Source organism: Copidosoma floridanum, unplaced genomic scaffold, assembly GCF_036245765.1.
Source record: "Copidosoma floridanum isolate Cflo_tuat_1 unplaced genomic scaffold, Cflo_Japanese_pri ptg000021l, whole genome shotgun sequence".
NCBI classification, from domain to species: domain Eukaryota; kingdom Metazoa; phylum Arthropoda; class Insecta; order Hymenoptera; family Encyrtidae; genus Copidosoma; species Copidosoma floridanum.
In genome coordinates, this window is record NW_028321898.1 from 29,358,925 (window position 1) to 29,386,054 (window position 27,130).

Sequence of the window (27,130 nt, forward strand, 5' to 3'; positions counted from 1 at the left end):
AATAAATTCCCAAATAAACAGTTGGGTTTCTAATCGCCGATGCTTACTCGTTTAAAAGATTATTTGATTAATTAATCCAGTGAAAAACAGTTCGGTTTCTAATCGCCGATGCTTACTCACCTCAAAGATTATTTTAGTACCTAATTTCCAAAAAAACAGCTGGGTTTTTAATCACCGTTGCTTACTCACCAAGGCAGATATTGTTAATAAATATACTGATAAACTATTGGGTTTCTTATCGCCGATGCTTGATTGCTTAAAAGGTTATTTAATTAAATTAAATTTTTTTTTTGTGATTCAAGATTCAAATCCTAATTGAATCATAATTATTTCTTGAATCTTTGAATCCCGTGGACAGCCCCTCGAAAAATAGGGTTCGCACCCGGTGCGCATCCAACCAGGGCAAGCACAAGGAGTCCCTCGGGCCTGGTGCTCGCCCTGGCGACATGCACCACCAGGTACGAAAACTATCATTTTTGTTGAAAATAAATAAAATGTAATTATATATAATTAAAGATTAATACTTTAAATAGTTTAAAGTATAAATTATATCAGGCGCCTTTTAATAATGTTTTAAGAGTCCACTATTACTTACATTATTTTAAACAGTTCTAATTACGTAAATTAATTATTTAATGATGTTAAAGCATATAATTTAAACTTTACTATCTCAATGTAGAGTAGTGAGAAAATATTATTTTAAACTAGACAAAGTCAGTTTGAAAAAAAAAAATAGAAATTTATTGAGATAAGTTTTGTATTATAATCTGTTTTGAGAAACTAGTCGTTTGATAGTTTATTATTTTCAGATGAGGCGTTATATCAATATAATTTTGAGATAGGACGTTTTTCAATGTAATTTTGAGATAGGACGTTTTTCAATATAATTTCGAGATAGGACGTTTTTCAATGTAATTTCGAGATAGGACGTTTTTCAATATAATTTCGAGATAGGACGTTCTTAAATATAATTTCGAGATAGGACGTTTTTGAAAAATGTATTCGAGATAGGACATTTTTCAAAAACATTTTTGAGATACGACGTTACTCACTATTAATTCGAGATAAGACGTTCTTCAATAACAATTCGAGATAGGACGTTTTTGAAAAACATTTTCGAGATACGACGTTCTTTTACTCAACTGACGAGATGGTCCCGTGCATATTACGCGCAGCTCTATACACGCGTAAAACATCTTACGGCGATATTGACATTTTTTTCGGCAATATTAATTATTACCTTACAAGCGAATAATTTTACTGGAATGTGTCGTTCGTTGATGTATCAGGTTTTGGATGAGTCATATGAAATAGTTCTGGGGTGTTTTTTTTATTACGATTTGGATTTAAATTGAACTGTAAGATTTTGCTACGGATCACACGAAAATTTTGAGGAATGGTAATTTACAAGTTTCAATTCGTAATCTATAAGCTTAACATTTAAACAAGGGTTATGCATGTCTTTCTTTTTTTTTAATAAATCTAAATTATGATACGTCACAAAATAATACAAATATACAGAAGTTTTGAGGATACTCACACCTTATAATCTCTAGTCAATTAAGCGTCTTATCTACAAAACTGTATTTATATTATTATTGCATTTAAAATTACTAATATAATATTAAAAAAAAAAAATAAATACAAGTTCTCCTTAATTTTACTGTTTATTCAGAAAATAATTTAACTTTAACGTTTATTTTTCTATTATTATAATATTTTCTTACAACTTTTGGAAGCGTTAAACAGTTCTTAAATAAACTTATCGAGTAGATAATTTTTTATAATCAAGAGTTCGTTAAGATTTCCAACGTAATTGTTTTGTAGACTAAAAATCCCAATGTAAAAAATTGAATAATTATATTTCTGAGTTTGATATATATGTACAAATATTAATGGTTATTTATCAAAAGATTAACCTCCTAAAAAGCACAAAATTTACTTAATTATTTAATTTGCAGTTATGCACTTTTCAGTTTGCAAAAATAGCACAGTAAAGATCTTAAATACAGTGGCACTTGATCATAAATTTGGCTCTCTATCATCCAACCCCTTTTTGTAATATACTAAGTATTGAAAAAAAATCTCGTCAAGCGAATGAAAATTTTTAGTATGTGTTGCTGAATAAATATTGTAGGAAATTAGAAGTTTTCACGCAATTGAAAAATAAAATGTAAAGTCGAATTGTTCTGAGAAAAATAAAACATTACCCCCTTTTTAATGATTTTTGTAAACTGTGATTTTTACTGTGCGATATCATTTATAAAAATAAATTTATTGCATGGCATTAGAAACGTTGTATTATACTTAAACGAATATTTTCTCGAAACAAAAGCTTTGCTTAATTTTAGTAATCAGTTACTTGAAATTCTGATAAAATATGTCATTAGCGCTATGTGATAAAAAGTTTTATCGGATTAACGCAATGTTTCTTTAAGTGTTCTTATTTATTTTTTATTTTTTCCGATAATTAATTTGTTAGGATACAACTGACATGATTACAGTCCAATAAAAATAAACATAATTTTATTTAAAAAATTCAAAAAATTGTGTTTATCGCTTTACGGACGTAACGAAACTCAAAAAATTATTTAAAATTAGTTACACCAAAAAAATATATAAATAATTATTTTAAAAATTCTCCAGTAAATATGTAATTATAAATATTTAAATGAAAAATTTTTTCAATTACCTAATTACGTATTAGTGGAGGAAACAGGATAATAAGCAGACAACAGTACAGCGAATACACTTGAAACATATAAAAATTATTTAATTTTTTTTTTTTTACAAATAGTCTTACAATTATATTTGTTCTTCGGCTTATGTTACGTCGATGAATTCAATATTGTACTTAATGATTGCTAACAAATTTCATCCTTATAAAATTGTTCAAATTTTGCTAAAATATAATGAGTCAAAGTACAAATAATTTTTAGTCTAAAATTATTATAGTCCATGTGAATAAGTATTCTACACTCTAATTTTCGTAATTAAAAAAAATTCAAAATACGGTCACCGGTATTTTAATTGAGTACTTTTATTATTTCAATAAATGTAATTAATATATTTATCTGTTAACGATGTTACGATTGACGAAAATTTTCTTTTCGACCCCATATAATTACAGCTTGAAGAAGCCTGCACTTCAACCCAAATATTATTTACTATTCTTTATTCCAAACAAGATGTATGAAATTAAAAAATTTTTGTTCAAGTAAGAGAGATGAAATATTAAAAATTATGATCAATGTATTGGTATTATCAACAAAAGGTTGTTAAAATTCGGGTCACTCGAGTACAAATATGTACACGCATATGTATAAAAACGTTGTGTAAAAATTTACAACTCATACCATTACTTACAACGCATTTAAAATTAAACGTGTCATGTTTAAAACAGTCTTATAAGTACCAAGATTTTGAAATATAATTAATAAATAAAAACCATTTTAGAAAACTCTGTCTTGATAGCTTGTGTCTACCGCAGTAGAATTCGGTTTTGCCTGTCCTCCAGGTACTGGATGTTGCGGATGACGCATGTGGCCAGGCCTCCGCGGCGGAGCTAAATATTCAAACATACTCTGAGTATGTTGGGCCAACATTTTTCCCAAATCACAAGGCATTGGATCAGTCCAAAAAAAATCGTGATTCAAAGCTGTGTCAGAATCGAATCTTTTGCTGGGATCCAAAATCAGCAATTTGTCCAACAAATCGCATGCTAACGGATCTTTAACGTAAGGTCTCAATCTGTCTTTGACCTGCAATATTGATTCATTAGAAAATCCATTCCTTAGAACGAAACAATACTACTTACTTTAGACGCTACTTACTTTACGCTTTCGTCCCTGTATCAATTCCATTTTATTAAACAACTCTAATTGTTCTACTCCGAACCAAACATCAGGCGTTATCGAACCACAAAGTTGCGATATAAGAGTCAGCTGCTGTTGCTCTGTATTTCCTTGCATTATTGGTGATCTAATTTTCGTACAAAATGATGCATTTAATGTTACAACTTCCCGTTTTATACGAATTCTATATTAAAAATATAAATACCGAGTCCACATCTCGGCCATTATGCAGCCAGCACCCCATAAGTCAACCGGTGGCCCATAATTCCTGTCACCCAAAAGTAGTTCTGGTGGCCTGTACCATAAGGTCACAACTCTGTTGGTGTAACGGTTTGCTTGGCCGCCTTTGTTTATACTGAATGCTCTGGCAAGTCCAAAATCAGCCAATTTCAGTGTGCCATTTTTTGTTATCAAAACATTTGCCGCTTTCATATCTCTGTGTAAAATCTGGAACAAGAGTAACATAAAAACCCTGAGATTTGAAGATTGACGAAAATTTTTTTGCTCGTTTGAATTGGATTCTACAAACGTCTAATTTTCCGGCATCAGGGAATAACAATCTTTGTACTGCGGTGATTCACAAGAAATTTTTTATAGGAAAACATTTCGTAATACTTTGAGTTTCGAAGCTACGAATCTTAATTTGGGAACATAATGGCTCAAGAAAATGTTGGATCGTCTTGCTGATAGTTTAAAAGTATCTATATAGTTACAAAGTGACGAATGCCTAAGTCATTGACTTAATTAAAGCTCCATGTTACAAAATTAAGTATCAAAGACCCATAACTGAAGTGGAGACTTTGACTTTCAGTTTTGGAATATTGTACGATGGTAATTTCGAACGAGACGTTCCAGTATTTTCTTTAACGATATGAGTATCTATAACTTTTGACAATCAAATGATTATAAGGTCAAGATAATATATTGCAAAAATTGTATTTAAGTATTTGGTTGCCTTTATCTGCATGGCATTTTTCTACCGCAATCACAATGCATCTTCAAAATTTTATTTTTCTTTCAAGAATATTACTGCTTTTTATATTTATATCAAAAAGTAGGGATGGCGACAGATAATGAGTAAGACGATGAACACATAACAGAGATATTGAATATTACTGTAAGAGGGTACTCATACATTTTTTATATCGCATTTTTATTTTAAACGATTTTTAATCGATTTCGGAAATCCGATGATAAGTTCGTGGTTATCGACCCCGAAAATGTTTGTTTACCCGTTGCCGTACAATTTTGATTCACTATATTTTGTTTTAAAAATCTGATATAGTATGATCAGCAACCCTAAAAATCTCTCTGTACTTATTTGAAGCAATAGCGATGGTTTTATTTTTCAATTTTCGTCCGCTACATTGGATCTATTATTTTCAATTTCGGAGTTCTGATAGTGAAATCGTAATCATAGTCCTCCTTCTAAAATCCCTAACTATAGGTACCTACCGATTTTTACCACAAACTGGATGACTAAAAAAAAAACATCTATTGTATCCTTTAGTTACATGTAATTTTATGATTCGGTATGGAACGCATGGCACCTTATAAAAATTTAACTTATTGATACACTGACACAAGAGCTCTTAGTGTAATTTCAAGTAATTCTTAAAGTAATAAATCGAATTTTTTTATATGTTTTTTTTGATGAAAAACGATTACATGTACAAAATCACTTGTAATCTTATAGAAGAAATATTGTATAACACAGCTAGCACTGGCAAGGCACTTGGTTTCGTTATAAGATAAACGAAACGTTTCACATCTTGTCAGGCTGCTATTTAATGAGTTAATTTAAAGTCGATAAAAATATTACCTATCGTAAAACATGAAGCAAAATTTTACTTTCCATTTGTTTAATTATTTAAAAGATTGCTAATTATTAGATGATCGCCTTTATTCCTCGATCTTAAAATAATCCTATTTCTGAAGTATTTGACAAAATAATTTAAAATACTGACTTGCACAGTGTGATCTACCTTATCGGCAAAGGGTAGATTTTTTCATTGTTTTCTTCATTTAAAAAGTATTACATAGCAAAACCAAAAAATTGCACATAGGCACTATAATACACCTGGTAAGAACATTTTATACTGTTATAAAATGTTTGCAGTGAAAATGTAACCGGCAGTCGAAAACATTATTGAACCAATAAATTACTTTTAGGTGCAACGTGTATTTTTAATACTTTAACTTCTAATTTTTATAGCAATGAAATAGCTTAAAGAAAAGTATATACAATTAAATTGCTACAAGTACATACAAATATAAATGTGAATAGCAAAACGATGGGCATCATAAAATATATAAAGAAAATGATCATATTTCACAAACCTTGTTGCTGTGTATGTAATAGAGTCCATTCAGTAACTGTTGTATGACCTTTTTTATTTCTCCCAAACTAAATTTCACATTCACATTTGAAAGTAAACCGGCAAGGTCGTGCTCACAAAAATCAAATATTAAATAGAATGTAGAACGATATCGATTATGCTGCGTAGCTGTAAAAAAAAAAAAAAAAAAAAAAAAAAAGAATAATTCTGCTTATAATAAGATCATAAGAAGCCATTATACAGGTTAAGTGGACGGTAGCATCATTCTCACCTTTAGTTCTACAGATTTCTATTAAATTAACAATATTTTCATTTTTCAAAAGTTGTAATATCCTGATTTCCCTCAAGGCTGTAATAGGAAACTGTGATACTTGGCATTAAAAAAAATGTACTCTCATCTCCCATTAAATTTCAAATAACACAATCAAAACTTACACCTTCTTTCTCATTGTCCATTAGAACCTTTTTCATGGCGATAAATCTCTTGGGATTCGCTTTATCGCGTGCTTTGAATACTTCACTAAAAAAAAAGAACAGCATGCAAAACCGATTTAAAAAAAAAAAGGTTCAACAATAAGAAAATTGTAAGAAGAAAATTATTCACAGAACCAACCCAAATGTTCCCTGGCCGATTTTAGCAACCTTCTCGTATTTTGTGGCTTCATCGCAAAACGGAAATTCAAACTCTTCAATATATTTTTCCTTCTCTTTTATATTCATACTACAGTGTGTTACTATCGTACGTTACAAGTGTATTAATTTTATGGATATTCCTAACGAGGTATGAGATAAACAGTTTTTGTTTACACACAAACAAAATTCTTCTGCTTCACATTTGACGACTATCCATGGCGTTGACCGTCTCTTTTCCCATTCCATAAATTCCATGGTGGTGGCGACTATGGTGCCATTGTGGCAACAACTGACAACGCCGATATGGGGAAAATTAGGATTTGAGCTCAGCTGAAGCGCCAATTGACAATGTAAATTTGCATGCAGGTGATGGATTTTGGAAGCTAAGAGAAAAGGGCTTTTGCTTACAGCTTCTAAGTACAAGGAGAGCTCACACTCTCTTATTCGCAGCTTTCAAAACTTATCGCCTCATGCGAATTTCCATGTGGTAATGACAGAGATAATATCTCTGGTAATAAGCGCTTCAGTTCAAAATGTTGAGATAACATCTTGCTAACACCCTTTCAGTCGCCATGTCGTACAGTACGATGGTAAACATGTTCTAACCTCATTTTGAGTGCCAAGTTCGTACTTTCGCAGTAGTTAATTTGTAAGGCAAAAAACATACAGTGGGTTGTGTGTGAATAGAGAGTGATTAAATAGAATAAGATGAACATCAAAGAGAAAGAAAAGTACTTGGAAGAGTTTAATTTTCCATTTTGTGATGAATCATCAAAATATGAAAAAGTTGCCAAAATAGGGCAGGGAACTTTTGGGTGAGCCTTGACGTTTTGTTAGCGTGATTTTTCATGTTATTCTTCAAATTATTAAATTTCTTTCATTTATCCTTGTTAATTAGGGAAGTTTTCAAGGCTCGCGATAAGTTGAACAATAAAAGGTATGTTGCCATGAAAAAGGTGTTGATGGAAAACGAAAGAGAAGGTGTAAGTAGATTTTACTGTGTACACTAGTTGTTTATTTGTTTACGAGTGACACAACATTCTTGTTTTACATTTCAGTTTCCCATCACGGCACTTAGAGAAATTCGAATATTGCAACTTTTGAAAAATGAAAACATAGTCAATCTCATAGAAATATGCAGGACTAAAGGTATCTTATTCATCCACTTCTGGAAGCATGAGTTATTTTATGACTAATGTTCTTCATTATACTCCTTACATTTTTTTTCACTGAAATAAAACCAATTGTTATGTAAAAGGTACCTTGATAGTTTAGGTTGCAATTTTCAGTAGTGTATAAATAAAACCTTCTGATGAATCAATCCATATGTTTGATTAACTTTATTTTTATATCGACTTTTCTTGTATTTGCAGCAACTCAAAATAATAAGTATCGCTCAACATTTTATCTTATATTTGACTTTTGTGAGCACGACCTTGCCGGTTTACTTTCAAATGTGAATGTAAAGTTTAGCTTAGGAGAAATAAAAAAGGTTATGCAACAATTATTAAACGGATTGTATTATATACATAGCAATAAGGTTTGTACATATTAAACTTTACATTTAATGGCAATTTATTTCTATAACCGTTTGCAGTTTATCATACGCTTCATTTTAGATTTTACACAGAGATATGAAAGCAGCAAATGTTTTGATAACAAAAAATGGTATACTGAAATTGGCCGATTTTGGACTTGCCAGAGCATTTAGTATAAACAAAGGCGGCCAAGCAAACCGTTACACCAACAGAGTTGTGACCTTATGGTACAGGCCACCAGAACTACTTTTGGGTGACAGGAATTATGGGCCACCGGTTGACTTATGGGGTGCTGGCTGCATAATGGCCGAGATGTGGACTCGGTATTTATATTTTTAATAAAGAATTCGTATAAAACGGGAAGGTGTAACATTAAATGCATCATTTTGTACGAAAATTAGATCACCAATAATGCAAGGAAATACAGAGCAACAGCAGCTGACTCTTATATCGCAACTTTGTGGTTCGATAACGCCTGATGTTTGGTTCGGAGTAGAACAATTAGAGTTGTTTAATAAAATGGAATTAATTCAGGGCCAAAAACGAAAAGTATGTTATTTAAAAAATATTCTCACATTCTAAGAGTCAATTTTTAAAAATAATTTAACGGAGAAAAAAATTTTATTACAGGTGAAAGAAAGGCTAAGACCTTATGTTAAAGATGCCTATGCATGCGATCTGTTGGACAAACTATTGATTTTGGATCCTAGCAATAGATTCGATTCTGACACAGCTTTAAATCACGATTTTTTTTGGACTGATCCAATGCCTTGTGATCTCAGTAAAATGTTAGCCCAACATACTCAGAGTATGTTTGAATATTTAGCTCCACCGAGAAGAGCAGGACACATGCGTCATCCACATCATTCAGTGCCTACAGGATCGACAAAATCCAGTTCTACTGTAGCAGATACAAGCTACCAAGATCGTGTTTTTTAGCAAATTCATTGTTATAAGCAGAATTTTAATTTTCAACAGTGAGATGTGACCTATTCAATCTGCTGGACAAAGATGCTTATTTATAGATTTTCTTAAAACTATAGATAGTTTATTGTGACGGTAATGATAAGATTGCATTCTCCTATGTTAATAATGTTCCTAACAGTCAATCGTTAGGAAATTTTGACGTTTCAGATGATAAAATTGTATGGTTACCTAATTAGTCCTACTGTGAGTATATAGCTTGTAATTTAAAGTTAAAGATTTTCTCATTTGACTAACTTCATGTTCAAATGTTTATACTTTACACGTCCAATAATTGCATAAGTTTGTCCTAATCATGAAAAATTAATTTATGTGTAGCATACGTGAACAAAATGAGAATTTGTAAGAATAAGTAACAAATTTTTCAACAATATTACTATAAATAGATAGCTGACTTTTCGATAATAATACAACAGTTTTTTGAAAACGTACCAATTTGTGCTATTAGAATGTGCTTGTGCCTAGGTACGATTATTTAATTACATGTGCAACAGAATATCGATGTTTATTTTAGATATTTTTAATTTAAAGCCAATTTATGAGTATTTTAGTGAAATATAAAAATGTGTTGCACGTTCAATAACATGAATGAACATAAACTAAATGGTGATTTATTCTCTTTTTTTCTCATAAAGTGTAAAAATAACTAGCACATATTCTAAACATAGTTATTAGTAAGTTGATCAAAGTGTTAAAAAAAAAAATGTTAATTCGAACAATCTAAATCTAAAATTAACAGTATTAACTAGTTTTTATCTTTGATAGAAGTGGATTCAGAAACAAATATTGCCTAAGTTATAACTTTGAGTGTAAATTATACACTAATTTTTGTTAGACACTTTTTAATACAAGCCATTCGAATTATACTGTGGCTTATTTGTTGAATTCCATTAAAATATGTACTTTCGTTTATACTTGTACGTACATATATTTGGCTTGTTAGTTTTAACTTTGTAACTTCAACAGTAGATTAACAGTAAACTAAACGTAAAATTTTTATAATTCTAAGAATAATGTCAGAAATACAGTTAATAAAGACAGTATTTTTAAGTTTATTTTTGGCGTTCAAAAACTTTCTGACCTGTGTTAGCAAAATTATTTTTTTTGTAGCAATATTTTATTCAATGATAATCGCAGCTGTAATTACGTTAAAAATGATACGATTGCATGAACAGAAACTTATTATTCATCATGTAGAAATAAAAAAAATAAAAATTAGTGAGCAAGTAGTTTTCTGTCGAAACAAATATAAAAGCAGATCTATCATGCGGTAGAAGTAAATAAAATTTCGTTGTTTATAATACATACGTAATTTGTTAAAACTGTGTGATAAGAGTACAAGGTCTGGATTTCGACTATTACCCATGAAAATACATATAAATTAGTTTTTCATGAACGGTCAAAGCATTTTCAAAAACCTTCATTAAACCTGTTGGTAACACAAATTTATGTAGAACTCGATATTACCGATAGTTCACGGGCGTCGACGCGCAGAACGAGAGAGAGAAGGCACACACAAGCCGAGACCCGAGACTGAACTGAACTGAAACACCGAGACAACAGAGACCTATATGAATGGTCGCACATATAAGTACAGATAAGAGTTAAATCGCCGCACTCGCTTGTTTCTGTTTTTCCCTCCCCCCTCCCTTCCTCCGATATGTTTGTGCAGTTTCTAAGTGCCTTTTATATCCACGGATGTTCGTAATCTTTCGGTACCTGCATATCCTGTGAGTGTAATTTGCTTTCCCGCAGTTTTCATTGATAAGGAAAGCGGAAATTTATCTACTTTTGTCCATATCATTTGGCCTTCAGTTGTGCCGGACCTCTGGAGCTAACCTTTTTCCACTCCGAGCTGCTCTTGATCAACGGTAAGTCCAGGGGAGCACTGTCAGTTTAATTGTCTTTTAGTCATTTGTTTTAACTTGTAACAGTTATTTCTGCCAAGTGATTTATGTCAAATGTTCTTTTTTGTTTTTTATTTGCCAACAAATTTCTGTGTACAACTGACCATCCTAAAATATAATTTTTTTTATCATGTTTGAACGGTAGAATCATATTTTAAAAGCATTTCTTTCCTCACATGCAAAAATAAAATTCTTGTTCACACATGAGTATCCACGTACTTATGACTCATGTTGCAAGAACTGCTTGCCTCAATCACGAATGGAGTATACATTTAGACTGCTTAGTTATGGTAAAAAAACTATGCTTCATGGTCTTCATTAGTACATTCTACAAAGTGCACGGTATATTGGATTTTGTCCCCATATTAGTTAAGATTTTAATTTTGTTTAATCGTGGCTATGCTATCAAATACATTTCGAAAAATCATTCTGTTGCAACATTGAAAATTTTGTACATGCTTATCTTAATATTAGAAATCAGAAAGCAACTTAAATGGCTTTCACTTTAATTTACTAATTGATTTTTAATACATAAATAATAAGCCAAATGTGCAATACTTACTTTATAAGTCTGTCTAGTATTGTCTATTTATTTAACAACTGATTCCTCAACGTTTTCTAGATCTTTGATTAAAATTTTACCATTAACAAATCATGTAGCAAATCCAAATTTTCGCAACTTCATTGCCTTTAATACTTTTATGTTGAATTCTATATAAACGAAAAGTATGTTCTCAAAAACGATAATTATTACTTATTAATAAATAGAACATTTGTCAAACTTGGACAATGAATCGTTTTTATCTACTAGTGTATTTTCCATTTCATTGTCTAACTTATTGGATGTATTAAAATGAAAATTTAAAAACTCAATTGTAAACTTAAATATTAATTTTTGCACTCCTAATTATTTTAGTTTTGTGATAAAAATTTGATCACCTGTATTTTATAACAGTGTTTATTTTTCAGAAAGAAAGTCAAAATGGGTTGTGCAGCTAGTTCTAATGGTGAAAAAGCAGCAGTAGAAAGATCAAAGAAAATCGACAAGAGTCTCCGAGCCGAAGGAGAAAGAATTGCAAATGAAGTCAAATTACTTTTGCTTGGAGCTGGAGAATCTGGAAAATCTACCATAGTCAAGCAAATGAAAATTATCCACGAGACTGGTTACAGCTCAGAAGAACGTGAACAATTCAAGTCTGTTGTTCATAGTAATACCATACAAAGCTTGATGGCAATCATTCGTGCTATGGGTCAGCTGAAAGTAGATTTTGCGGATTCTAACAATGCAAATGTAGCAAGACAATTTTTTACCATTGCATTATCTCTGAAAGAGGGAGAATTGAACAACGAATTAGTACAATTGATGAAAGCTTTATGGCAAGATGCTGGTGTTCAGCACTGCCTTACCCGCAGTCGTGAATATCAGCTGAATGATTCTGCTGCGTATTATTTAAATGCCTTGGATCGCATAACACAGCCAAACTACATCCCCACTCAGCAAGATGTCTTAAAAACTAGAATCAAGACTACAGGAATTGTCGAATCACGCTTTTCTTTTAAGGGATTGCATTTTAAGATGTTCGATGTTGGTGGTCAGCGATCAGAGAGGAAAAAATGGATTCACTGTTTTGAAGATGTCACTGCAATCATATTCTGCGTTGCTTTAAGTGAATATGATTTGGTACTTGCAGAAGACGAAGAAATGAATCGCATGATTGAATCGATGAAACTGTTTGATTCTATCTGCAATAGCAAGTGGTTCGTGGATACATCTATTATTCTGTTTCTAAACAAGAAAGATTTGTTTGCAGAAAAAATTTTTAAAAGTCCACTAACAGTATGTTTCCCAGAATATAAGGGACAAAACACTTTTGAGGAGTGTACTGCCTATATACAAATGAAGTTTGAGGATCTGAACAAGCGCAAAGAACAAAAACAAATGTATACACACCTCACGTGCGCCACAGATACAGATAATATCCAATTTGTGTTTGATGCTATTACTGATATCATCATAGCAAACAACCTAAGTAGCTGTGGCTTAGTCAGTTAAGAGAATAGTAATTAGAACTGCTTTGTGGGAATTATACGATTCATCAGTGGTTGGTTAAATGGTGAAATAGCAATTACTACTCTTAAAACTGAATAGACAAAGATGCAATTCAATAATAGCCTTTCCAGTAATATATTTTTATAACAGAAGACAATTGCATGACGGTAAGAATCAAAGTATATTCGTAAAACTGATGGAAAGGATGGCTGATTGAGAACCTCGGAACTATATTTTGGTTAAAATTTATATAAAGTTTAAAAAAAATTAATTTTTATAGATATGCACGATTTTACACAATTTTCAGCAGCTAAATAATAATATCCGTTTAACACCAACTTTCTTAATGATGAAATATAATTAGATGCATTATTTTAAAGCTTATATTAAACTCATTCAGAATGCATGACAAAACCGATAATCATCGAAAATACAAAGATAACTGAAACTATATAAGCTTGACTAGTTTATCGTATATTAAATTAATTCTTTACTTACTTTACTTATATAAACTTATGTTTTACAATTTATACAATGTATCATGACAATGATGATGATTTAATCTCTAAAGATAGTTTTCAACAGTTCTATGTTCAAAATATTGTTTTACTTCATACAACGTTATATACTATTGAAATATATAAGTACCTATTTCACGGTGTGCATCACTAGCAGAAAAAAAAAAGTATTTTTAATACAGTTTTGTACCAATGATGAATATTACATGCACAACGATCAAATAACTTTTGTTACTAATTTTTACAATAACAGAGCAATGATATTATATAAAAATATGGTAATTAAGCGCACAAAGCGTACAAAAGTTTACCTTGCCATTTAGATTGTAAAAAAGAAGGTTATGATAAAAATATTAAAATTGTGAATGTAAAAAAAGACTTTTAGTAGCACAATCTAACAAAGTTATGACATTTTTCTAATTTTATGCCTGTAAATACGAAACACGCGAAAGTTTATGATTGTAAGAGCTAAAATACGATTTTTATATTAAACACATTTTTTAATGCTTAGATATTAAAAAATATGATGTATTTTTTAACTTGTGTATAATAAATGAAATGAAAAATTATCTTGATTTGTTTTTACTGAATGCAATTTTTTTTATTGAATTTATGATGCTCGTATTTTTGTCGAGTTCTCATAATTTCATATTGTCTATAACACTTAAAAAATTTATTAAAAAAATTAATAAGTGCAACAGATCTCTTGCATATTGATTTCAATTTGCAATAAATTGGCTATTTCTATTTTTATATAGTTGTATAATTATGAATCGAAAGGTTTGATGTAAAAATTTATTCTATAACTTAGTAATTTATAATAAAAAGATACACTTTTTTACAAGTTACACATTATACAAATGCATTCTTAAACAATAAATGATGCTAGTTTTTTTAGAGGTATAATAGTATATGGTTGATTTTTTTAATAAAATGGCAATAAAAAAAAAAAAGTTTTTCATATTGCTATATCTAGGTTTACACATGAAATTAAAATATTCCTTATAGTATTTAAAATTCGATTGATTGACATAATAAAACCGAATCTGTCAATCTCACACTTGTTGAATTACTTTTGATCTTGAATTATATACAAATATTTTGTGAATAATTTAATAATACTCCGTTCGAACTAGAAATTAACAAATTATTTCTACAGAAATAAAAACGGTTCGGTTGTTACTGTTGTTCTCTGATGGATACATAAAATGATTATTCTTAAAATAACGAATTGTACCAACCCACTTATTGTAAAGATGGATTGTTGACAAATGTATCAACTTGCCTTTTGAAATGACATAAAAACGTATGTTGCTACAACGGTACGTCCATGATTTGATAAAAATATAGACAATTAAAAAAACTACTCGAGCATATAGAACATACTTTTATCGACGATTCATTGAGCATTGCATTTTAAGGTTTGAACTTAACTAGTGATATATTTTTTGACTGTAAGCACCTGTCGCATGCCCATTCAGCACAATATTCTTTCATCAGCAAATTGTAGGCCTGTTCTGTTAGGCCCACGCATCGCCGATGATACCAAAAATTACAGCCAGACTCGCAAATTATCGCTTGGTCGTTTGCATGGCATTCTTTATGGCAGATTCCACATGGCGAGATCGGAGGAGCGTTTGGATTTTGTTGGTTGAATATCATGGGTTGGTCGGGGGGATACACTTTTCCTGTGGATTCTGGTATAGGCTTGGGTCCTAGTGCAGGCCCTTGCAATCCGTGCTGAGGCATCGTACTGCCCATGTTCATTCCATGACTAGGTGACTTGACGCCCATATTGTTCGTCATATTATTTCCCATTGGATTGCCCATGTGTCCCATTTGATTACGCTGATTCATGTTGACATTGGGCATGTTCGTTATTTGTGACCTCATCATGTTCAAATTGTTCATTTGATCGTTGCCTAGCATGGCGTTAGGTACTCCTGAATTCATATTGGCGAGAGGCATGTTGTGAGGTCTGTTTAAGCCACCAGTGCGTATTGGATTCATGTGATTGGGATGAGGTTGTGGCGCGTTATGTGGAAGAGCTGTATTAGCCGCGTTCATTGCTGGAATGTTCAAACCACTATTGGCCATGTGGTTTGGACTCATGTTGTTTATAGGCGATCCTATTGGACCACCCATCGGACTTCCCAAGTTGTGGCTCATCCCGTTGATGGGACTATTCATCGGAGGACCGCTCATTTGAGAATTCATCATGTGATTCATGTTCATGTGATTGTTCATGGATCCCATCGAGACTTGAGGAATATTTGGCCTCATATTACTCATGGGATTCATATTAGGATTCATTGCATGATTGGCATTGGGCATGTTTCCCATATGGCTCATGTGATTGCTCATTGATGCATTGTTCATTGGATTGACATTGCCCATGTGAGGCATCATGGGATTCATGTTTCCACCTGACATGGGGTTCATTCCACGCATTTGTGGATTACCCATATGATGAGGATGATGTGAGTGCATCTGTTGTGGTCCATTATACATGGTTGAATTCATACCAGGCTGAGGAGTGTCGTCAAAGGGATTGCTGGCAACCACTGTGTCTCCGAATCCAGAAAGAGGTGGAGGTACAAAGTCTTGCATGGCAGGTGTTCGTTGTGCTGCTTGAGCTGTGTTGGCATTTGTGCGTCTTTTTTTCTTGGGATTGGCTGTACTTGCTGCTGTGGGGGGTGGTGATGAACCAACGGCAACACCAACCCCTATACCCATGCCCATTCCGTTCAACTCCATTTTGAACCAATTAATTATCTGCAATTTAAAATTCTTATATTCTATCAATATCAATTCCAAATTTATTTACAGAACGGTGTAGCATAATTAATAGTGGCTTGATATAGTGTCCACATAAACATAGAGAAAAAATGTGGATCATTGGCAGCATAGAGCTACAAATGCTATTTTTCACTCAAAATAAAAATAAAAAAATTACGAAACAGGCATGAATGTAAGTTTATGATTGATTTTTACATAATAATTACGTTTTTACCATGCATCAAAGTTATTACTTAAAAACTCCATTATACTGAATGATATGAATACCTTTAAAATTGTGTAGGTACATCTGACACAAAATTAAATTGACCTATGAATGAATGGTGTCTAAATACACTAATCACTGAAAAAGATGAGAAATTTCCTCATGGAACACAATAAGTTCTTCAAAAACATTCAGACAGTAATCTTAAAATTTAAGTGTTGCATGGCTAACAAGTTGTTTTAATAAAATAATACTTTGGTTCACTTCCTAACCTTAACCCCTCAATTTAACAAAAAAGTCTTACAGATGAAGTAAAATTGGACCCAGGTTAGAGAAAATTGACAAGATAGAAGGTTTAGATAAATATGATGATACATTGAAATGATCAGAAGATAGAGATCGAACAGAGATGATGAAAAGTAAAAAAAAAGATATCCCAAGAGTGTGTGTACTTATGCATGTATACCCACCACGAGTAAATAACGAATATATTTTTTGGCGCGAGTGTTTACCTAAAAAAGTCTTGTTGTTGTGAAATCCTTGTTTTTCTTGTCACACATTTTGCAGACATTAAACTGTCAGCAGACTGTTTATCAGCTATCACATCGCTTATTTCAGTGGGCCTTGGAAAAGTTTTCTCTTTCATCACAATAAATTGTAAAAAATTTTCATAACTTGTTTGCCGACCATTAAAATGCAATCTACTTTATCCGCACCTAATGGGTAAATATTTTTGCCGCGAAATTTGAATTTTCAAAAAAAAGGAGACAATATTTCTTACTACTTGTAGAATACTTGTAAGTACATGAAGTTTAAAAAAAATTTTCAATCTCAGTTGTTACTCAATATCAATTGTACATCTATTGATTTTATCTACACATCATTTTGTATTCGTGAAAATTAAATAATATTTGTATTAGATACTTTTTTTAACTAATTTGAATTCCCGCAGTTTCGGTGTTATTAATTCAGAAGAGCTCTTAGTCAATATCTGTTGATTTATTAAAACTCTATTTACTATACGTAATGTAAGTTGTTTGGGAGGGAAAATCGGAAAACTGGCGCACGTTTTTATTTAAGTTTTATACATCCTATAGAGCTTACATCGTAGCAGCCACTTTACTTAGTATGGCCTGGTATTGCTAATTTCACTCTATTTGATTAACATAAAATTTCCGGTGAAATGGGATCAGCACCGGCAATTTACCGAGCGAATATGCGAAGATATGAATATGAACGTTAAACGTGCATGTGTGTGGGTTTATCTTCCCTCCCTTTGTCCCCTTTGATTACGAGAAACGAGACTCGAGTAAGCAGTGGATACATTTTTCTTCGCCATTTTATTTTGGGCATCATGACACTCAGTCCATAAATGTAGTATATTGCATTTAAAGTTGCACAGTTTTATAAATTTTTGTTTAAACGCACACAACAAACATTCATTATCAAGCAACTTGTATTTAATCATTTTGGATGTCTTGAAAAGGTTAGTGATGAAGTATCTTTTTTGTTGTATGATTTATTTTTTAACTTTTAAATATGATTTAGTTAATTATCATCAGAGCATCAAGAAATATCTCTCAGACCATGTAATAAAATGGTTTTTTTTTGTTGAAACTTGATTGATGTCTTTGTCTGTTTAGGTTAAATCATAACCTCAATACGTATGAACCATCACGAGTTCAATCACAAATATACAATCCAAATTTTTTAAATAAAATAAATAAATAAATATACAAAATATTTTCGTACAGTATTATTCGATAAATGTGTAAAGTTTCAGGTTTAGAATTTAGAAGTACATTTAAAATTAGCGTTGCACTACCACGTGGATCTCAAATGATATTTTTGTATTATTTGTGTTACGTTACTATTCTTCAGCATTTTGGTAAATCCACGCTGAATTAATTGTTAAATAAAAATAAGTTACAATTATATTGAATTAAAAGTGACGAAATCAATTTTCAAATAAATTTTCTGGAAACTGGAATACTGAGTGTACAAAATGGCAAACTTGGTTAAAAAATTCAGCACTGTACAATAAATCAATGTTATGAATAAACTAACATCGCTAACAATAAATTTAACCTAATTCGCTTTTTTAAAAAATAAAGAAATTTAATAATTAAATGAGTAGATAACAATAATTCTAGAGTTTTTTGAAGAGTTGATTTACTTTATTTATTTGTTTGTTACGTACATACATATGTACCGACTCAAAATCTATTCATTTCTTTGCATATGATAACACATATCAATGATTATTTTTCAGATCTGTTTAGAATCATACTCCAACAAATTAACGCCCATGAATCAATTAAGAATGAGAATGAAAATAAGGCACGGTCTATTGTTTACACACTTCGTCAATCACAGGTAAGTTAATATTTATAGTAAAATATAGAAGCAGAAAATGTAAGCCACATTATAACAAATATTTTTTTTAAAGTGTACAAATAAATGTAAATTACTGTGGAAGAATTAAGATAAATTGAAAATTATTGTGTTATCAGGTATCGGTAATGCTTCTGCAGTTAATAGCTTTAAAAATATAAAAGAGATGAAAATTAAATCAAAATATACAAAAATTAGATCACTGAGAAATCTTATACACGAAAAAAATTTGGTTAATCCAACTCAAGTATGTTTGACAAATTTTTAATCAAATAAGACTAAAAAATTAAAAATTTTTATTGTAACGGCAGTAACGAAATTTATGAAGTATAACTAACTTCATCATGGCAACTAAATGAACATTTAGTTTGGCATTGATGTAGTTAGAAAATTTATTAAATTTTTTCCAACCATTTTTTATAGCAGAGCTAATGAACATTTTTCAAGGGCATGTTCGAAAAATAGTATAGATTTTGACATCTATGACATGATTATAAACGTGTCATTAACTGTGTAATTACATATTTATTAATTATATATTATGTAATCATACATATTTAACTATCATACATTTAATTATTTTTTATATTTTCGACCTTTCAAATTGAACATTTAAACTATAATATTAATTTTTTATATACAGTAAATGAGTCAACTTTTTTCACACAAAATTACTAATTCTTAAATTGTTTTACACTCTACTAGATAAAATGCACCATTTCTATTATAATCCTTCCTACTTCTACTAATTGCTAATTTAAATTATATAATTATAATAATGTCCTTATTGAATTATTTTTTCTTTCATCTAAATAAAGTTGTCTTAGCTGGGCTTATTTTTAATAAGCTTAAGTTTAAAGAAAAACAATATTTGCAAAAACAACAAAAACTGTATAAATAAGTTAAACTAAGGTACTGAGAAGTAAATGGCTCTTTCATCTCAGGACTTTACTTTTTAATGGAATGTATTTCTAATTTTTTTAAGTTTATTTAAGTATATTAATACAAACGTAAAAATTTTTAGAACACAAAACACAAGAAGAGATGAGTGATGGCCCTATTTCGTAAACAGTGATGAGATCTCAACTGAAGTATAATTGGAAGATGTAATCCATGAAACGAACTATAAAATAAGATCTTAAGCATCATGCAGTTACATTTTTACAACATAGATACACTATTTGTCAATAAATTGCATCTCAACAAGAATACCGAAGTCTTCGAAAAAATGATAGCCAACAGGTATTAAATTTTAAGGATAGTTCATTTTGAAATTGCAAAGTGAGTGTGGGTGTGAGAAGTGATTGATCTAATTTATTCAACTGAAAGTTAGGATCATTAGAAATTTTGATATGTTTAAATATTTTACCAAAAAACTTAATAATTTAATTAATGGATTTTTCTTTTTTATAACGACCGAATTTATTTGAAACATTCAAAAATAATAACGATATGCTAATGATTTCAATCAAATAATTTTAGCCAAATATAAAATTTAGCTAAACGATTTGGTTAAATCATTAGGAAGCATGTATTATTTTGCAACTATGATTTCTACGCATGCTACATAGCAACTTAAATTTTCAAACATTTTGTTTTATTTATTTATTTATTTTTTTTTGTTAAAACATAAGAAATCGTACACACTCTGTTCATTGTTACTGCAAATTTTTTAAAAAGATGTATACTATTCAAGTTTTTATTGAGTATGTTGAGATTTATATACTATACTTAAAATAGCGCCTAAATGAATGTACTAAGTCGATATTGTACAAAATATTAGTTTACAAAGCATGTGTACTTTAATTATAGTAAGGTTTAAAACTTAGTATTTTTGAGCACGGCTATTTATTTTAGTAATAATCGATACATATAATCAATATTTCGCTATCATGCTGACGGCCTTTTCAGGATTAAAAAATTATAATTTTATATAAATTTATACAAACAACTTTTTTTTGCATACATATTCTGTTATAAATAATGTAAAAAAAGTTTTTGCTCACATCCACATATACGTGATCTAAAATCTTCAGAATAATTTTAAATTAAATTGTATAAAAGACCTGTATTAGGGAATAATTTCAGAAATGTGTTTTTTTTTTTTTTAATTCTGAAATCATGTAAAATTTTTGCATTTGTGCAATCCGCGAAGAGACAGGTATACAAATTTAGTGATATGAAGCTTTGAAGAAATGATAGTTTTAGGTTTTAGAGTATTGCCGTATAACATACATAACAACTCATTTAAACGGTTGTTAATTTAGTATATTTTCATCCACAGAAATATCGTTATCCTATTCATTATCGTGTTCTCAGATGACATATTTAATTCTTAGTAACACCTCAACTTTCAAAGTTGTGTATTTTGAGTGAATGTGAAAGAGCGTTACCATCATCCCAGATTCACATTTCAATTAAAAATGGGAAATCATTTGTTACATGCACAGTAAAAATATTGCACACCGAGTATTAACATGCCTCATACCATCGTTGGTTAAAGAGATACCAATAAGTACGTCATCGTTAGTTTCATTATATTGAAGTTAGATTTACTGATTTCAGTAGACTACAGCTCACCATACATATTCATGGTCGTGGTTAATATAATTTTGTGTACGTACGGAATGCGACGATTTATAGATACATTATCATTAAATATTAGCCCCATAATTATTTCTGAACTTCTATTATCTTTGTATCTGTAGCTTGTTTGGTTTCAAAGTATAATGAAAGACAGTTAGTTTTCATAGACAAGGAATTTCGTACATTGAGCCATATTTGTCTTTAATCAAAAGACATCCAATAACTTAATTAATAAATAAAAATAATTTTCGTCCATTAATGATCCAATTAAATGGTATTTACGTTTTCTGCATGTATTTAATCTTGGGTCCATTATTTTATCAAATCCTGAGATGCATTTATAAGCATTGATAAGTTAACTTAATGTATCAGGTCTAACAAAATCTATGTGATTAATTTGTATCATACGACACAGTCAGATTGTTTTTTTCTCTTTTTTTTTCCTTTTATGCTACTACTTGTTTATGTGAGATTTTGAACATACCATTATTTAATTAATTGGAATTATAAGAAAATGATACTCTGATGAGTTTTATTAGGCAATTGATGTACTTGCATCACAAATAAGAGGGTTCTGTTCTCCAGCTCGTTACTTTCCTGTCAGAAATGCATATTTTCCTCCTTTCTTGGGATTCATTTTGATGGATTGAGTTGCAGGAGTATCTTTACTAACATCCTTACCATCAGTAGCCATGGTGATATAGTCCACTCTGCTATCAAAAGGGTCTAGTATGGGTCTCTCTCTGACAGGAATTCTTCCTCTAAGACTCCTGGTTATTTCACATTTGACATAGTTGGGAAGTGCAGTAACTCTATCCCAGTTACACATGTACTTGATACATGATGGAGTCAATCTTCTAACTTTATCGATAAGTAGTAAGCATAATTTTCATCAGTGACTCTAAGGAAAGTGGAAAAATCTCCTTTTATGCTACCATTAGTCATGTGATATGTAGAAAATTTATATTTAATCATTATCTAAAATTTATTCTACATATTCCTCCGTTATGTTTGAGAATAATAAACTTTGTGAATTTATATGTTTTTCGGATTATGAGTAGGCATGAATTAGAAATTGCAGCAATACATACTGAATAATAGTTGTTGTAGTGAAGATGATTTTTTATCAAACACAAAAAGGCACGTTTTGGTCTAGATATTTTTTACCATAATCATAAATTTTACTTTGCATATTAGGTGCAAAACAAAGTTATGATAAAAAATCTGAATTTATTAATTGACGAACATTTCCAGATGAGAAGCAATTTTTTGTGACAATTGAAGTTATTTCAAACACTACATAAACATCTTGAATTAATATAGGCGATTTTACAACAAGTTCAAAACGATGGATATAAGCATCGAATTAGATGGTGCATACATATCGAGTATCACTTTACACAAGACAACAAGACAGTTATATTAGGACTAAAATTTTTTACATGTATGTTGTTATGTGATATGTTTTTTTATCTTATGGAGATGATGAGTAATTAAAATCGTTTTGTAAGATTTATGAAGTTAGAACAAGCAGTAACTATCGTACTATCAATTTCTGATTTTTGGAGCAGCTTCAGAAATTTGTTTAAGCTTTCGTTCATTAGTAAGTAACACAACGACTTTCATGTCAATTTTCACAATTATGAATGTCAAGATTTTTTGTCATGGTTGCAGCTCATCGAGTCAATAACCCAGTAACACATTTTTTGAGTTGTATGGCTTTGTTTGGATATAACTTGTGTTTATATTGAAGTTGATTTTAATTATGAACGGTGTTACAATTGTCACTATTATCGTCATCATTTAAAAGCTGTTGACGAGTTTCCTATTGTTGCTGTTCTTGCAAATTTTGTAAGTGTCGCTAATATCAATGCAAACCAATAAAATATTCCAATTAACAATTTTTTTCTACTGAATAAGGGACTGTGTGCAGAATTAAATAATATTGCGCGCTATTCCCGAAATTCATTGTTTACGTTTTATCGAGTTGTGCTTACAATAGAAAATTTCCATGCTACTTCATACTTATAGGTCAGCTAATAGATATTTAGGATGCTTTAAATTAGGTTTATGTATTCTAAGTTTTACAAAAAACACTCTGAAAAAGTTCACAAAAATGATATTCGAGATTTATTTATAATTTTTACCTTCTGTCAATTATAGCGCTAAAAGTACAATTAATCCTTATTTCATTGTATATGATTTATTACAAATTATTTCGTAAAATTTTTAAATAAATTAAATTAAATTATGCGTCACAAATTTAGAAATACATTTGGCGTCTTTAGAGCATGACTATATTTCATTCAATCTTTACAAAATAAATTAAGTATTTTAAAATAAATCTAATTTATTATATAAAAAAATTTAATTTTTTTGCTCTAAAGCAATCAAGAAGTTTAAAATGCACAATATTGAATTAGATATTTGTATTGAATTGTTGATACAATAATTTGGGCATAATTTCTCTAATGCATTTATTAAAGTTATTAAATCCTCCAAGAATAATGGCTACATAAACAAATGATTTGATCACAACGTCATAAAATATCACGATTGTGGCTTAAAGTTCTTGTAGTATGGGACCATGCACAAATATGAATCTTGAAATTTACTTACATCTAAATGCTTTTATATGAGACGAAAGCTATCGACATTTTGTGGGTGATTTTTCAACTTCTTTTTTTTTAATTCAAATACTTTACCATGAGACGAAAGCTATCTACGTTTTGAGGGTAGATTTTAGCAAGACATTTTTCATGCAAGCGCTCATGTAAAAGACAAAAGCTGTCGACATTTCAAGTGATTTATAGCACATCCAGATAAAGTGTTATTGATTACAAAGATCTGAAGTGTTTAGCGAGAATGTGCTCTATAATTGTGATGGGAGAAATAATACTGTAGAAAAATCAATTCATCTTTGAAAATATAACTCTTTAAAAATAATACAGATTGTCCTTGGGCTCAACAATTAAAAATATAACAGATAATTTTCTATTTTATGCTGGAAGTTCATCCTGCTTTCAGATTTTAAAAATTTAGTTTTAAACAAATGTGTTTCATTTTTTTACAGTGAATCTTTATTTAAAGCCATTTAAATGGCAGAAATTAATTAACCCTTGAAAATATAACTCTTGAAGGATAATACAAAAATTTTACTTGGACTCATCAAAGAGGAAATCAAAAATATAATTTTATATTTCAATATTGAATAAAAACAGAGTCCTAACATTGCACATGCACACCCTGTGACCTAACAATTTATTCACAAAATTAATGACATATTAATAAAAATCTTCTTAACACACACGATGAAAAATTATTTCCTTATAATAAAAAATATTAAAAGTCGATAAAAATTTTATGTTTTATCCTATTTTATACTTCAAATATAGGACTAGAATTTTGCTTTTTGAAATTTTAAATATAACGTTGAACAAATACGTTAAATTTTTTTTACAGTGAATCTTTACCTAAAGCCATTTAACACTCTTAAAAATTATAATAATTTACAACATTACTTAATTACATGATACATATCATGTCCAAGGACTATCTTACTCCCAGTGAGGTTTATAATCATTGGTTTTTTTACAAGGAATTTTAGGCCTTAACTGTATACGAATGCTTGAGTTTAGAAATTATTAAATTGATGATGTGTTGCACTGCAATATTTACAGATTACAGTTTTTAGTACTTTTATGAGTTTTACACTCACTTTCAAGAACTGTAAGTACCGTGTTACATTTTCTCACAGTGAATCTTTACCTTTAACCGTTTAATACTTCTAATGTATTTACGAATATTTAACTTAAATTTATCCAGCAATAATTTGAATTAAATTATTTTCAAATTAACTCACCAGAACTCATAATTTCTATTGACTATCACGTCGCCATTAAAATTTGTAACTGTTTGTTCCTTGTAAGGTTTTTTTACAAGTTCAGCTTCTAACTGATTTATTGATTATATCTTTAGAATTGCAGTATTTAAAAGGTTACGACTATTAGTACTTTCATGAGTTCATTCCTTACTTTCAAGTTCTGTAAGTATCTTGTTACATTTACTAACAGTAAATCTAACCGTAACCTACTTATTTAACCCTCATGAAAGTTCAACCATTTCTTAACTCATGATAATCACCGTTATAATATCATTTCTACTGACTTGAACACAGCTATTGAGGTTAATAATTATTAGTTTCATTTTTTTACAGTGAATCTTCGCCCTTAGCTAAATGAAAGTGCTTCAGATTGTAGCTGGTTTCATTGATTTTATTGCATTGCAATACTTACAAGGCTACAATTTTTGGTGCTTATAATAAATTCTTAGATTAATTGTAAGTTCTTTTAGTATTGTTATACTTTTTCACAGTGAATCTTTACTTCAAACCATTTAATACTCTTAAAGATTATACAAACCTTCAATTTAAATTTATTACATATGCAATGTAAATCAGATAATCCTTAAGTTAACCAACCAGGTTAGCATTTAATAGATTGACATTGATATTTAAATTCATAAAATTATTAAATTCCCTTTGCAAGTGAATCTGTGCCTTCCACTATGTAAGTGCTTAAGTGTTGAACTGACTTAAGAAATATATTTAATCGCATTGCAATGTTAACGAGGCTATAGTTTTTAGTACTTTTTATGAGTTTCAACTCACTTTTGAGTTCCAATAATATCATAATATATTATGTCACAGTAAATCTTTACCTTCAACCATTTGATACTTAAAATTATACGCGTACTTGACATGAATCAGTTACACAAATAATATAATTCATATGATTTTAAAATTTCCAGACTTTTGCAGCCATTGGGTTTTATAAATATTTTTCTCGTTATTTTATACAGTAAATATTTACCATGAGCTTTATAAGAAGCCTAAAACTTTTGTTGTTCTTTTTGAGTTTTGTCTCACTTGAATTTTTTTTAAAGAATGTGTTCGATTTTTTTACATTTAATCTTTATCAGGGGCCATTTACTACTATTTATCAAATATAAAATTCAACTCGAATTCATCTCTCAAATGATATAATTCATATGATAAGAAGATCAACTAATTAAGTTTTATAATTCTAAGTCTTATGCATAGCCATTGATATTCATTAGTTAACATACTCGTAATTTAGAAATAGCTTCAAGATCTTCACTAATAATTAATAATTAGACGATTGTGACGTTTTGTTTGCACAATAGTTTTGTGTTAGAAAATGCTCTCGACTTGATTGAATCAAAGTTTGACTATTGATGAACGTTATCTATCTCAAGTCAGGAAAAGTTGTTAAATGTTTCTCAGTTTATTGTAAGACACGTT

General features: G+C 30.1%; 4 protein-coding genes and 1 long non-coding RNA gene across 6 annotated transcripts; 3 read left to right on the forward strand and 2 right to left on the reverse strand.

The window, feature by feature from the left end:
* Positions 1-2,828: 2,828 nt before the first annotated feature.
* LOC106647794 (cyclin-dependent kinase 9-like) lies at positions 2,829-7,012 on the reverse strand. Its single transcript, XM_014364332.2, has 7 exons — positions 6,807-7,012; positions 6,629-6,713; positions 6,465-6,555; positions 6,195-6,361; positions 4,060-4,301; positions 3,834-3,981; positions 2,829-3,761 (listed from the first exon to the last, which is right to left on the reverse strand). The coding sequence occupies exons 1-7, from the start codon at positions 6,911-6,913 to the stop codon at positions 3,453-3,455; spliced, it is 1,149 nt and encodes a 382-aa protein (XP_014219818.2). The 5' UTR covers positions 6,914-7,012; the 3' UTR covers positions 2,829-3,452.
* A 238-nt stretch (positions 7,013-7,250) lies between these two features.
* LOC106647788 (cyclin-dependent kinase 9-like) lies at positions 7,251-10,027 on the forward strand. Its single transcript, XM_014364323.3, has 7 exons — positions 7,251-7,641; positions 7,725-7,809; positions 7,885-7,975; positions 8,200-8,366; positions 8,446-8,687; positions 8,766-8,913; positions 8,995-10,027. Exons 1-7 carry the CDS (start codon positions 7,535-7,537, stop codon positions 9,301-9,303), a joined length of 1,149 nt encoding a protein of 382 aa, XP_014219809.3. The 5' UTR covers positions 7,251-7,534; the 3' UTR covers positions 9,304-10,027.
* Positions 10,028-10,910: 883 nt separating this feature from the next.
* On the forward strand, positions 10,911-14,087 carry Galphai (G protein alpha i subunit). The gene is made up of 2 exons (XM_014364264.2): positions 10,911-11,219; positions 12,225-14,087. The coding sequence occupies exon 2, from the start codon at positions 12,238-12,240 to the stop codon at positions 13,306-13,308; it is 1,071 nt and encodes a 356-aa protein (XP_014219750.1). The 5' UTR covers positions 10,911-11,219; positions 12,225-12,237; the 3' UTR covers positions 13,309-14,087.
* Positions 14,088-14,712: 625 nt separating this feature from the next.
* pygo (pygopus family PHD finger) lies at positions 14,713-17,487 on the reverse strand. 2 transcript variants are annotated; one of them, XM_014364326.3, is made up of 2 exons: positions 17,340-17,487; positions 14,713-16,598 (listed from the first exon to the last, which is right to left on the reverse strand). In XM_014364326.3, exon 2 carries the CDS (start codon positions 16,578-16,580, stop codon positions 15,240-15,242), a length of 1,341 nt encoding a protein of 446 aa, XP_014219812.2. In that variant the 5' UTR covers positions 16,581-16,598; positions 17,340-17,487; the 3' UTR covers positions 14,713-15,239. The 2 variants fall into 2 exon arrangements, with proteins under 2 accessions (XP_014219812.2, XP_089450372.1); XM_089594246.1 differs by lacking the exon at positions 17,340-17,487 and adding an exon at positions 16,890-16,944.
* Positions 17,488-18,142: 655 nt separating this feature from the next.
* On the forward strand, positions 18,143-22,737 carry LOC106647817 (uncharacterized). The gene is made up of 3 exons (XR_001339260.2): positions 18,143-18,313; positions 19,100-19,203; positions 20,246-22,737. It is a non-coding gene; the product is annotated as an uncharacterized LOC106647817 (long non-coding RNA).
* The last annotated feature ends 4,393 nt before the right edge of the window (positions 22,738-27,130 follow it).

Coding starts and splice junctions, on each gene's coding strand:
- pygo (XM_014364326.3), bottom strand. CDS start 16,580: ATGGAGTTGAACGGAATGGGCATGGGTATAGGGGTTGGTGTTGCCGTT.
- Galphai (XM_014364264.2), top strand. CDS start 12,238: ATGGGTTGTGCAGCTAGTTCTAATGGTGAAAAAGCAGCAGTAGAAAGA.
- LOC106647788 (XM_014364323.3), top strand. CDS start 7,535: ATGAACATCAAAGAGAAAGAAAAGTACTTGGAAGAGTTTAATTTTCCA. Junction 7,642..7,724: donor ATAGGGCAGGGAACTTTTGG/GTGAGCCTTGAC, acceptor CTTGTTAATTAG/GGAAGTTTTCAAGGCTCGCG. Junction 8,914..8,994: donor TTCAGGGCCAAAAACGAAAA/GTATGTTATTTA, acceptor ATTTTATTACAG/GTGAAAGAAAGGCTAAGACC.
- LOC106647794 (XM_014364332.2), bottom strand. CDS start 6,913: ATGAATATAAAAGAGAAGGAAAAATATATTGAAGAGTTTGAATTTCCG. Junction 6,556..6,628: donor TGGACAATGAGAAAGAAGGT/GTAAGTTTTGAT, acceptor CAAGTATCACAG/TTTCCTATTACAGCCTTGAG. Junction 4,302..6,194: donor ATTACATACACAGCAACAAG/GTTTGTGAAATA, acceptor CTCTTGTTCCAG/ATTTTACACAGAGATATGAA.